The 14,048-nt window shown below is 38.2% G+C and overlaps 1 protein-coding gene across 3 annotated transcripts; it reads right to left on the bottom strand.

Annotated features, from left to right (window-relative positions):
* Positions 1–188: 188 nt before the first annotated feature.
* Positions 189–12,504, bottom strand: casd1 (CAS1 domain containing 1). 3 transcript variants are annotated; one of them, XM_067503680.1, is made up of 18 exons: positions 12,293–12,502; positions 11,069–11,165; positions 10,691–10,811; positions 9,913–9,957; positions 9,747–9,809; positions 9,591–9,632; positions 9,355–9,478; positions 8,822–9,027; positions 8,245–8,664; positions 7,850–7,939; positions 7,624–7,743; positions 7,236–7,392; positions 5,821–5,900; positions 5,364–5,465; positions 5,077–5,217; positions 4,559–4,636; positions 2,903–2,995; positions 189–2,398 (listed from the first exon to the last, which is right to left on the bottom strand). In XM_067503680.1, the coding sequence occupies exons 1-18, from the start codon at positions 12,423–12,425 to the stop codon at positions 2,129–2,131; spliced, it is 2,382 nt and encodes a 793-aa protein (XP_067359781.1). In that variant the 5' UTR covers positions 12,426–12,502; the 3' UTR covers positions 189–2,128. The 3 variants fall into 3 exon arrangements, with proteins under 3 accessions (XP_067359781.1, XP_067359791.1, XP_067359801.1); XM_067503690.1 differs by lacking the exon at positions 2,903–2,995 and having other exon boundaries at positions 12,293–12,504; XM_067503700.1 differs by lacking the exons at positions 10,691–10,811; positions 11,069–11,165 and having other exon boundaries at positions 12,293–12,434.
* Positions 12,505–14,048: the final 1,544 nt, after the last annotated feature.

The raw sequence follows: 14,048 nt of genomic DNA, 5'->3' as shown, positions 1-14,048 counted from the left end.
TTACATGTAACATCTTTCAGAGGGGCCCTGTACAGAGGTATAAATAATTGTTGCTTTTATATGACCAAAGGGATCTATTAAGGCCTTAAACAAATAAATCTATAGCTGTTTAACCAATAACAGACTAAAAAAAAGGAAAAAAAAACTACACAAAACTGCAGTTCTTTATACAATGAGGTGATGACTGCTTATATAAATTACAAATTTACTTGGCTCTTGTGAGAATGCAAACCAAACTGTACATTTATAGATAAATGTCAGGACAAGCTGTAGACTCATTGTACCACTGTCATTAAAAAAAAGAAGCAAACAAAAAAATAACTCTGGACCCAGGCTTTTCCCTAAAGGAAGCTTTATAAAATGTATAGAAAAATGACATTGCAATCTTTTACTACCACATAGTAGAGGACCCTAAAATTTAGATATAATGCGGTTTAGATTTGACATTATTATTTTGAATGTGATCCTGACAAAACATTTGTTTTACCTAAAGTATAGAAAGTATCCACACTAGTAGCAAATTAAACATAGTTCATCTAAAGATGAAAATACAGGTCTTAAAAGTGCTTATCTCTCTTCAATGTCTGTGAAGATAAACAGGGAAAGGGACATCAACCATTTGTCTAATGACAAAATATATAACTTTTCCTTGACGCAACAGTAACATGTCTTCTCAGCTCAGTCAGTGCATTACCAAGTGGTTCTTTTAAAAGTTCTGCTGTGGCCTTGATGCAAAGTGCCTAAAGACGGAAGATTGTGATCACAGGCTACATCATAGATGTGTAGTACATCTGAAGGGATATTGTAAAATTATAAGCCACTGAGAAAGACTTCAAAGGCATTCAGTCAAAAAAAATTAAATCACATTTTCAATCAAACTGCCTAAAATGTTCACTAGCTGTGGCAGGCATGTTTTAGACAGCAACGAAAGGACTGAGGTCTAAAAGCACTGCTGAATAAAATAAGTCAATCATATAAATATGCACAGACTATGAAATGAGCTTCTAACAGGACAGATCAACTGTAAAGGCTCAACCTCTGCCATATGTGTCTGAGGCAGGTAATCATCTACGAGAGGCAGGGATGGGTACAAAATAATCTATGTAATACCTCACAAACAGCAGTCACAGGTGCAAAGTACAAAATTAATCAAAGCAGAAAAACAGTATAAAATATAAACTTAATTTAAATCATTAAATACTGTACATATCACATAGAATTGAAGAGCTACAGCAGGTGACCACGGTACCTTTCAGCACAAGGCAACATGTCTAAAATTAGTCACAACTACATCTGCCAAAATATGTTGCAGTATAGTCCAACATTTTTATAATTGCACTCCAAATTTTTACTTGTGTGTTTTGATCACCCAAACCAGTTGTTGGTCCATATTTTGCATATTTATATGCCCAACAATAGTTGAAGAAAACCAGAAATATCGTACAAAGTAATGTAAATAAACAGCACAACTGGACATATTATCGGAAAAGGGTAGATATTTTAATATGTGGGTTATGCATCCACCTGAGTGAAAATACCTTCAGTTGCTACTGCCATCTGGACGGACTGATGTCATGACCTAAAGTATTGTATTTGACAAACATTTGTTATTTGTGTGTTTGGCTAAATAGAAGCAAAGCTGCAAAAATTTACAAAGCAAGCATGAGGTTTTGAAATGAGAGGACCTATTTGTTTTAGTCGTTTTTTGTTTTTTTTTTAAATAAAGTTCATTTGCATTTTCAAATTTCTTCTCAACTCTTCTGTTCTATCAATTTAATGTAAACATGTAAAGCGTTTTTGTTTTGTTTTTTCTTTGTTTTTTTGCAATTTGAACTTTCTGAGCATCAAAAGGAGGAGTTGCCCCCTTTTTGGGCATTTTTCTTTTCTTCAGTGTGTGACTATCACAACAGTGAAAAAACACTCAGGCTCTGCTCAAACATGGCCAGAGATGACACTTTTCATCAATGGCTTTGTTGTTCTCACTCTAGAAATGATACCATTGTTATCATCTCCTATTGCCACCAGTAGCCTCAAACACAGGGCCTGCTACTGCCTTGGATGTGTATCTAACTTCAATTTTAGCATAACTTTGTGAGTCTGCTGTGCTCATCTCATCAAAAGGTTTCCGTCAGGCACCAGGTATGGGCTGGCTGTCCACGGTCAGCAGCAGTACAACAAGACTCAAGAGTCCCAAGGCTCCCAATCTCTTCAACAGGGCCACAGTGTCTTTAGGGATGACTACTTGAGCCAGGTCATTGGTGATGAGGGAAATCTCATGAGCTACACACACAAAAATAAATGTGCTGATCATAATGTTGAGTGAAGGGTTTCCTGGAATTAGGACCAAAATTCCCTTGGTGTCTGCTGCTAGCCAGATGTGGTACTGACATATGAACAGCTGGGGGAGACAAACAGAGCATTTTAAGTAGTACACAGTGGTGTGTGCTAACTCCATGTTTACTTGCCTCTCAGGAGCTAAAGACCATCACATAAAGAGGTTAATTAATTAAAATGTTTGAGGTGATCAGCGCCGTGCAGGACAAGAAACAAAAAACATGCAACTGAAACAAGGAACTGAAACTTTTAAATGAATTTTCAAGTTCTGCAGATTATATATTATCTTATACATGTCATTAATTGTTTCGTCTGTACCCCCTGACTCACAAACTTGGGTGTGTCTATGTCTATGTGTTTAGGATGTCTGTATTCAGGCTTCTGTATCTGTAAAATATGAATAAGTATCGTTTTTTTTAAAATGTTCTTGCTAAAACTATTTTTCACTGCAGCCGCATCTTTAGTTTAACTGGCACCTAAAGTAACCTATAATCAAAGATTTTTATAAACCCTGTATAAATAAACTTTTTATTATGTTATTGTTACTGTACTGCCACATCAATCATACCTCTAAGGAGATCTTCCCAAACCAGGCGAAGAATGAGCTATACATAGAGCGGGCATAGCCAGGAACGTTTCGGATAAGAATAAAGGCCAAAATCTGTGGACAAGAGAGACACGTAGAGTCCATGCACGAAAACACATACGATTATTACTTATGAGATCCTTTATCTTTATTATTAGTGGGAGAGCTGTAACACAGTTTATACGAGTCTAGACCCTTTCAGCTTTTTCTGTGTTGATCAGCTACTTTGTATCTTTTATACTTTTTGAATAATCACAGTTTTAGTTTTAGGCACCTTTTGAAGCTTTTTCAACTTTTCCATTAGTGTGTATTGTGGAATGTTGGAGCAGCTAGAGTGGGTGACATCACACGCACTCTAACTTTTCAGCTTCCACTTTAAGCAACTTTTTCTCTTCTTTCCTTCAGTCAACTTTAATCTTAAATAAACAAACTATACATCACAACGTAGGTATTTTTTTTGTTCTTTCAGTAAATGTAACTCTCATAGTCTTTCTCTAAGTGTCCAGAAGCAGAGAGAGTGCCGTCTGAAACTCCCATTGGAGCCCATTATAAAAGAGTTTCTGAAATTCTCTTCAAATCACAAACGGGGGGCTGTTTTAAAATCGCCACAACGCCTTCATTTTATGGAGTATCTTCAAATAAAGTACATCACCGTGTTCGTTGAAGCCTTTTGCCGCTTACAGTTTTTGAATTTTTTCGATAGGACTAATACTTTTTTCATATTTTCAACATTTTGCAGGCAATTTCTCAGCACTTTCACAATCTGTCTTCTGCATTTGGCCATGACTCAGCAGGCAGGCAGCAGCCATTGTCATGATAACGGACAGAGCTGCCACAGATCACTTGATCAGCCTCAGAGCTCTGTCCACACATTTTACCTGAGTTTTTCTTCCTCAGCATACACAGTGGAGACACACACTCACACACTTTCATATTAAAAGCTCTTTTCAACATTTTTCAGTTTTTCAGTATTAAAATGGTCCCTTCATTTCTAAATATTTACTACTTCCTTTTTTCTTTACACTTGTAACGGGAACTTTTTACTTTGCATCTTTTTTCCTTTTTATTTTAAATATTTCCCTTTTCCTTTGTTCTTTCTACTTCTTTTAACTTTTGTAATTTCAACTTGTTACTTTTTACTTCTTTCTTTACACTGTTAATTTCAACTTTTTACTTTGCTTCTTGCTTTGTTTCTTTTCACTTTAAATATCAACTTTTTACTTATTTACTTCCTCCATTGTTACTTTCTTCTTTTTTCTTTTTCTTTTCTGAATTCAACTTTTGTATTTATCTCTCTTCACTGCTCTCTGCAGCTTCTGAGCGGTCGGCGGCTACCGGGCTACTTCACAGCTCTCCCACGTAATTTCCGCAGAAATTGCCTGTTTTAGTTATCTAATGAGGTTGTCAAAAACAAAATAATATTATTATTGTCATCAACTAGGATACTTATGTCTCAAACAAAATCCAAATAAATTTCAGCTGTCACTATTTTAACAATAGTGACAGTAGCTGGATCAACGGTTATGCTAAACAAAGCCTGAGAACATATTTCTTTGAACCATCAGTTTGATAACATAAAATAGAGGGAGCACCCACAAGGAAACAGAAGAACAAAGGAAAGGAAAATAAACATTGTACCTGCACCACAGAGATGTAAGGGTGCATCTCATTGCACTCTGTTTTGGTTTTGCAGCTGCTGGCCCATATTGAGTAAGTCTAGAATGGTGGGAAAAATGAGAAGTTAGCTAACTGCTTTCAATCTTCAGATGCAACAAAGACAAGGAAATGGCTGACTTAGTTTGATTCTCCCCTGACCAAGCAGTTACTGTGGTCTCCATCTGTTTAGATGGAGTCTACAAAGAACAGAGAGTGGTCTGTGTACTACCTATAAACCACCTGGCAGGCATTATCATGCAAGATGAATAGACAGTCACGATACTGAGCTCGTATTACTTTTCTGCACACCTTCCCTAAAACAAAAAAAAAAAAATGCATACCTGAGAACATAAAGAGCAGAAGCTTGTGGCTGTTATGGCAGCTACAGTATCAGGTGTGGTATTAAGAAAGTACAGGCCACTCCCCGTACAACTATTCTTATATCTGAGTACTGGTGTGAGCAAAAATTGTCTATCTGACAGATAAGTATAAAGTCTTACAATAAAGAAGACAACCGAGAGAAACAGGAGCAGGCTGGAAATCTTTGCAGAGAAAAGAGCTTCTCCTTTGGCTTCAGACAGCACCTGGCACTTCTGAAGCACCAGATAGATGAAAGCAAATAGCATGCCATGTATCACCGCCTGCAAAAGAACATTACCACAATTTTAAATTTGAAAAGTTTGGTTCTTTCTGATTAAGAAAAAAAAAGCTCCTGAAGAAGAATGTCTTAATGAAAAGACTGACTAATAAATGTACGTGTATGTGGAGCAAAACCCATTTGACTTACAAATCGATCCAACTTCCATCTGAACCACCACTCATGGATGCTTCCATTTAGCTCAAAAAGCTTGGAGATGGGCCACACAGAGAATATACTCTCAAAGAAGCCCTGGAGTATGAAGAAAGAGTATTATATAAGCAGGTTGTAAAACAAGGAGCAATCCATACAATTTCAGGAAAAAAAAATGATAGCACAGAAAACTTGTTTTTAATGATGGGACTGTCATTTTATTTAACTGACTACACATTCATTCAGTATATAGGTTTGGATTTGAACATTTTCTTGTAAAACAAATGTGCTGTGTAAAACCATAACTAATGACATAAACATATGGCCACTTATGCGAAGTTATTCACAGTATATGAAATCTATTTAAAACTTGTAATATAACAATGTTTTAAACTCTGAAAACTAAAGTAAGGTTACACTCATTTAATTAGGATTCATTTTCAAATGCACTTACCTGTGAAAAAGCAAAGAAGCAAATGAAGAGCAGGAGGCCGAGTAACTTTACAAGGACCACAAGATGCCAAATGGCACTACCTGTTTAGAAAACGTGTTAAGAAATAGTTTTTCAGCTGACATTTATAACATTACAATTAGAGCATGTATATAATATACGTATTACGTATTTACAATCAGAACCAAAAATACTGGAACATATGTTTTTGGCATTTGGATTCTGTACACCATCACATCGAATTTGAAATTAAACACTGTATTAACACTATTAATTCAATAGGCTTGATTCAGGAATTACAGCCTCTCTCTCTCACACACACACACATACACACTTTTGGTGGCTCATAAATAATGGAACAAATGGCTGACAAGCAGTTGCATGGCCAGGTGTGATCTGTTCCATCATTACTGCATGATTTACCATGTAGATAAAAGGCCTGGAGGTGGTTCTGAGTATTATTTGCATTTGGTGGTTAAGTACTGGAACTATCAACATGAGTTTCCAAGAGCTGTCTATGCAAGTGAAGGAGGTTACCATTAGGCTGAAAAAAACAAAATAAACCTACCAGAGAGATAGAAAACACAATGGGAGTGGCCAGAATGATGGTAAAAGTATGTAGAAGGCAAAGAGCAGCTCCAAAGCATTGTGATCATGTGTCAAACATGGTGGAGGCAGCGTTATGCATGGGCATGTACATCTGCCAATGGAACCGAGTCACTGGTGTTTATTCATAGCCTGACTCTGGATAACAGTAGCAGGATGAATTCTTAAGTCTGTGTTTTCTAACCTCAGATTCAGCCCAATGCTGATAAGACACCGCTTCACATGGTTGATGTCTAATGAACTAAAACATACAGCAAAAGGTACCCTTAAAGCATCTCAAAGCATAGAATGGGATTTTCTTCACTACTCATGTCAGTCACCTGATCTCAACCTAATACAGCCGCTTTTTACTCACTGAAGACAAGACTGCAGGCAGAAAGACCTACAAACAAGCATCAGATGAAGGCAGGTCTAGTAAATGCCAGGCAAAGCATCTCAAGGAAAGAAAATTGGCATTTGGTTATGTCCATGGGTTCCAGACTTCAGGCAGTTGCAAAAGACTTTTAAGTATTGAAGGTAATCCTTATATTTGTAATTATGTTAGTTTGTTCTATTATTTATGAGCCACCAAAAACAGGTTCCTGTTTATGAAAATGTGTTTAATTCCTAAATAGTTAATGCAAAGTTTTGTCAGACGCTTGAATTGAAGCTGAAAGTCTTCACTTCACTTAAATATTAAGTTTTTCATTTCAAATTCAATGTGGTGGAGTACAGAGGCCAGATGCCAAAAAAAAAGCACACACACAAAATATTTATGAAACTGACTGCATATGGTTAAGAACGGACTATTAAATGAGTTATCTGACACCTACTGTTGGCCTTCTTTTGAAGGATCTGAGGCCACATGGCCAGTGAGGTGTAGATGATGACAAACCAGAAGGTGACCAAAGGGACAAAGTAATAGAACTGGTAAGGTCTGTCCATTACTACACAAAGTACTAACACAAGGAAGTTGAGACGGAATAGCACCTGGAATGAAAGCAAGTGTTTGTTGTATTAATAATAATAATAATAATAATAATAATAATAATAATAATAATAATGTGATGGGAATTCAGAATAACTGAAAAGATACTGTTGACTGTAGTCACACCCCATTATACATGTTTGACACATGTATAATTCAACTTTTCAATGTGTCTACTATGACGAAGGGTCATTACAATATCCTGGTTACTGTATAATTGACTAAACACTTACGTGGCACACTCTATACAGTCCAAAGTCTCCTTTGAGCCAGAAAAACGAAAAGTGTCCGTAGCCAGTCTGAAAAAGGTACGCTGCCACCAGCACTCGCACATGCATGTACACGGGAAGAAACTGAATAAAAGAACAGAATTATTTATGGCCTTAAATCAACTATTAGTATCACTCCCTCAAACATTGCAGATCACTCCAAAAATAATTGTGAATATTTAGGACTCACAGCACTGGCACCAGATATGTGATAAATGAGGATGACTAGCTGCATCCAGCCTTTCCACTCATCTGTTTGCTCTCGGTTGAGTAATTTGGTCTGTGCCGAAAAGTTGTGAAGTTAAATTGTCAACCAGATATCATTTCACCAAGTGCAATTCAATCTATTACATGATTAGAAACAGCAGAATTTAGCAGCTTTTTGCTCTTGTTTTTTTTGTACAGAGCTGAATATAAAAAAAAATGCACACACAAAACTCAAGTCTAGACATTAGACATTTAGAAATCAACTAACTTCATCTACGTCACCACACCCTAAAAACCATATTTACACAAATTATTTCACTTTTGGTCATAACTTTATTTTGCAATAACAAACTTCACTGAATAGCAAACTCATCTTACCTCCTTGCTGTTCTCGTTATAAAACACTCCAAGGACAAATATGTAGGTGAGAGGGATGAAGAATGTGGAGTGTGTGTAGAACTTCTGCTCCTTCATGAACACATCTGCTCTATCACAAAGGTAAAAATAGCCCATAATCATGCCCATCCTGCAGAGAGCTTGGAAGGGTGCCTTTGGACCCAGGGGGACAGCTGCCGTCGCTGGCTTCATCTCTTCTAGGCTCTCCACATCAGGGGGCACAGGTCTGCGGTAGCGGTTGTTACCAAGGACGTGGAGGGCCAGGAAGACCAAGGCCGAGCCCAGGAAGAAACACGCTGACAGTTTCTGGAGGAGGTTGGGAGGCGGTAATATTTGGCAGCAGGAGCCGTCAATGGGCCGCAGTAACTTGTTGCACAAAGAATTCATTAGGACCATGGCGCCCTGGCAAGGTGATTATAGAGGTGGTTAAGAGGATTTCAGTATAAAAAACCAAAACCAAAACATTAAGCTGTAACAGCTGGAGCTTGTAGTACATAATAGTAATATTACATTCAAACTTCCTACAAACAACGTTAAAAGAAACAGATATCCAACCTACCACATTCCTGGTGCTCTCAGGTAGATGCAAGCCATCGTCTGACTGGGTGATAGTTTCCAGTGCAGCCTGACGAGAAGCAGCTAACAGCTTGACCCGAGACCTGCCGTTGCTGTTGAGCACATCTGTCGCTGCTTCGTTGTACAGCTCCAGCTGTTGGTTGGTGATCATCTTCCTATTCTCACTCAACACTTCCTCATTTACTGGGTCTGCAGTGAACAAAGAGATTAGTTTAGAAGGTGAATAAATTAGAATTAGTTTTTACTAAATTCTGCAATTGCGTGTGAACTTACTGATCATAACTACATTTAAGTCATAAATACAAACATACTGTAAATAATTATCAACAACCAAAAAATACATAAAATTAGTTTTGAACCATCAGGTCCTTCTAATTGTAATCGCACAGATCAGAGATGCAGTAATCAGGAGAAATTTTTAAATGGGAAAGAGCAGAAATGCTGCGCCAACCCAACTGAGATAACCAATCATAAAAACTTTGTATGCTGTGCTTTCTACTAGAAGCATGAGTTTACCTTGCAGCACCCAGTAGACCTCTCCATAGTCAGCCAGCCTCTCCAGATGCACAGCAATGGCTGTCAAGTTGATTTTGTACTGCTGCAGCGTCTCCCTGCTGCCGCCATGCAGCTTGATGGACCACTGTGGTAAAAAGGTAAATGGATTATTTGAAATCACATTACCAAATCAACATCTTGTCTCTGTGTAACATGAAATATGTAAGCGCTGCTAACCATTCATTTGTACAACTTACTGTGGCGGCTCCGAGGATCACCACATCTGGCTTTGAGGCTTCCTGCATCACATGACAGAAGCAAACCACCGTAATAATTTCAAACGTGTGAAAGCCCCGCAATTAACAATGTTCCCACTTGTTAATGATAGACATTATCATCTAATGTATACTCACATGTGTCCATGATATCAATCGCTCCTTCATTGAATTATTTGCCTCTGGATACCACAGAAAGTCCTGATCACAAATACATAATAATGTGATTTTAGTTCTCATCAGAGTTTTTTATGTTTTTAGAGAGTGTGAATCGGAGATAAAAACAGATACAGGAATAGCTCACCACACGAACAGAGGAACTCTCTTCTTGAAAGGAAATGTCCTCATGCTTCAGGGATGCATTGGGACAGACAGAACGAAAGTCTGTTAGGCAGATAGTGTTCCTTTTTTCTCCGTTTAAGATGAAAATAGTGAGACTACTTAGTAATTGCCACACATTCTTAAGCTGCATTTTTGTTTTGAGTTTTTGTTCCTATAGATATTACATCTTTGATGGGGCGGATTTTCTCAAAGGACATTTTTTACAGTATCTGTTAGCCACAAGATATTTACATATTTTAATGAAATCATATCTATGTGGGTATTTAGTAGAGAATAAATAAGTATTTCATAAATTAAGGCCATAGATCCAGATTTAGTGTCTGAAGAATAGCAAAGAGCAATTAATTGATCACAAGTAGTCCATTCATTTCAGGTTTGTGAGTGGCAGTCACTGATTAGCCAGGCCTACTTTCATAGGCTGCCATGCTGGTAAATAATTTGAGCATTGCAATTACATGAAACAAATTGTCAATCCTAACATGTTTTTAGCTAGAATCTTGAATGGATCTGCCAGAACATAGTGGCTGACAATATGACAAGTTACGATAAATATGACATAGTAAATAAGTGTAAAAAAATCTTCTCATTTTGATCAGACCCTGTTAGTTTACTGGCTGCACAGGATGAATGAAAAAAAAAAAAAAGAGTAAACATATCTTAACTTAGTCACAACTTGGCTACTTCTGCTGAACAACCTCGATAAACTCCTCAGATCATGTGGAGCCGCATCTCATAATTACCTTGTTTCCATCTTCCCTTTGTTCAGTGTCAATTATTTTGATGAAGGAGTAAAATAGCTGCCTGATTCTGGAATCACCAACAAAGGCCACCCGCTTTTCAGCAAGGCAGGTTTTGGCTTCACTGGAAGACAAAAGCGAGCAATCTAAAAACTATGTAACAAGCACAGAAGACAATCTGGCTTCTGCTAGGTGATTGCAGGACATTGCATTCTATAGCACAAAGATTATCATCTGTCCATTGTTATCTCATCAACATGTTGTGTGACTCACAAATTACCCTTTCCCCCCTTAGATAAAGATTAACACAAACACACCTGATTCAATACTACCACACTTTTGAAACTTTTTCTCAAACTTTGCAGAGTTAGTGTGACTCACAGGGTTTTGTATTTGTGCATCATACAGCCATAAGGCTGCCATACGTTCTCCCCCAGGTACCGTCCTCTGGATAGCAGCCATTCACATGAGTCTTCTCCTAATGTCAAGGCACAGAGAAACGTCTGGTAAGACCAAACAAAAACACTGCGCTTGCATTCACTCATTAATTTCTCTGTGACTATGACTGCTGGTCTCAATAGTACTCTGGCTTTTCATTCAGGGCTGTCAAAGGAATAGCATACAATACAGGGCTCTGCCGGGGGCAATAGCTCTAAATAAAGCCATCAGCAATTTAGCTCAACCATAAAACTCCCCAGCTATTCATTTGTGTGGAAAATGAATAGAGCCATCTGCAACTCAATCAATTCCCAGAAATAGGCAAACAGGAAGGGTCTGAAAGCTGGATAGATACAAGTGTCACCGCCAGCCAAAGCAGCTGCTCTGTCTGCGCACACAGAGGTCTCTGACTCACATCCCTTATCAGAAACAAAGTCCATTCGCGAAACCCCGCTGGACGGTGGACACTTGACATGCTAAGGGTTTCTTTGTAGTGAAACTGTGGCCTTAGTGACATTTCATTTATTGTGCAGCCTTGGAACAACCAAAATTAGACACAGACCTTTTTACTTGAAAAACACCAAGTATTGTTCTGTGCGCTGCTAACTAACCCTTTGCCCAACGAATTCATGCAAAAAATGTGAAAAACCTGAGACGGAAAGCAGCCATCTAAATCACTAAAGTATTTATGATACCTACAACTGGATATTTGGGATACTATACCATGCTTCCAACAAGCTGTGTGATAAAGTGTTTAGAAACTCAGTAATGACAAGTTCCCTGATATTAAAATCCATCTCTCAACTATAACAGCATCAGTTTCCCCAGCACTAATCAAGCATGTGCTGACAGGAGCATGTAAACACAGCTAGTTTACGGGTTTTTGTTTTTTTTTGCCAGAAAGCCTGTGTGGCGAAGCCATTTTAAACTCCTGATGATAACGTTAGTCATTTTATTCTATGCAATTGTCTCTTTGCTTTAAGCGTGTATGGCTTGCAGTATGTTCGTCCCACCGTTTAAAAGCAACTCTCAATAATAGCGTTAGCTAGCGTACAGTACGCACAGACACAAACAGCGAGCTAGCTAACGTTAGCTACTGTTAGCAGTCGCCTGTGCCCACTATTTCCCTGGCTGCACCATTAGCTGAAAAAACGGGAGACTACCTACCTCCATAATATCGCGAAGTTGTGTGGAACACGATGAGTAAAATGACGAGCACCAGCGATATTAATTTGGCATTTTTAATGGTAAAATGTTGATTTATTTCGCGTTTGCCCAGGCTATAGGCCAGCGCCGCCATCTTTGCTCCTCCATGACAACAAGGAGCTGTGCAGCAGTTGAGCGGCCGTGACGCTCCGCCCGATGCACCACCTGCCCGGTCCGCACCATGCGACACCGCCTCCTCCAGCGCGGCTGTTGCAAAAGTTAAGCAGGTGGAGAGAAATAAGATTCGTGACGACTCACGTTCAAATTGAATCATCGGACTATTTTCGTAGAACGATTACTTAGAATTATTTATAGTTCCAGAATTCAGTACCTTCCAAAAAGTAGGGTGATCTCATTGTTAGTGGGGGTACTGTTGTGATAATCATAAAATAGCCCTCTGTGTGCACAGGTAAGCTGTCAAAGCTGATCTGGTTCTCTGCAAGTAACTTGAGCATAGAGTTTTTTTTAACCAGAGTGAAATTATGGTTATTTGATGTACGCACTGTACACAAAGACACATTTGTTAGCCAGTCGATTTGCATTCAATGCGTGCAGAATGTAATGTCAAGTGTGCTGAAAAGCCCCCCAACACGAGCTGGACCAGGGCAATATTTTATGCTGCTGCATTGTACTGCCAGTATTTTGCGCTTTCGTCTCTGTTAAACAGATATGACTGGTATATGTGTTTCTGTTGTAGTTCTCTAAGGAAAAGCAAGGTAGCATACTGTGTAATAAGTCCTCTCATGGATGAATAGTGAGAAAACTCGCCCCTGCTCACCTTTTTGTTTTGATCCCACAGCCAGACAAGATGTTGATTTGTGTTTGTTTTGTCTGAGGTTTTTGGTCATTTTGTGTCTCTCTGGATAGTGTAGTGTTATGCCCTCTTTGTGTTTTTTATATTTTTTTTAATGAGCTCTTTCAGTTGCAAAATATGAAACTTCAGAGAATCCAAACTGTATACTGATGTCACTCAAAGAGTAAAAGAAACCAATATTAAATAATAATCACACATGTAAAAGAAATGTACTGAAGAACTTAGATTAGATTAGTAGCAACATTGTCAGTGCTGTGAAATATTACGGTGTCTTTGGTTAGTTATGCTGAGTGATTTGACAGATTGCTGACATACGTCAGTATATTATCAACCACTTCACTGTAGAGTTGCTGGTATTCTTCCACTGAACAGCTGTGTATCCTTCCAGAATTGAAGTGGTTTACAGCAGGTGAGAGGACTGGGTGTTTTGCAAGGCACATTTGAGACCACGGGCAGGTAAGCAGATGAGATGATGGACTTGACCATATCCAACATTTTCATGCATATACAGGCATTCTTTGCTTAAACTAAATATTTGATTGCGTTTGATGATTTGATTGAGTTTGATAATTTGACACAAGAAGGCCCCTCATCAAGACAGGGTCTGTAGATAGTAATGGTAATATTGGGGGCAACCTTGGCTCCATTATCATGGTACAGTGCTATAGTATTCACAAATACACATCTCATGGAATTATTGTGACAATGGGATTTATTCTTGATAGATAGTGTATATATTCTCAAAACTTTATTGATCAACCCCTTCCAAACATATCCTTTGCAAAAAAGTGGAATATGTCTGAAAACAAAATTCATGAATTTATGGCCAATGCTGTATTTTCAGTTACTCTAATTCATGTATTTCATACTTAATCTATGAAGATATAATTTCACCTGCTGGTA

This window comes from Channa argus, chromosome 1 (genome assembly GCF_033026475.1).
Source record: "Channa argus isolate prfri chromosome 1, Channa argus male v1.0, whole genome shotgun sequence".
Classification (NCBI taxonomy): domain Eukaryota; kingdom Metazoa; phylum Chordata; class Actinopteri; order Anabantiformes; family Channidae; genus Channa; species Channa argus.
Note: the sequence above shows the minus strand (reverse complement) of the source record. Positions and strands in the feature narration are given on the sequence as shown.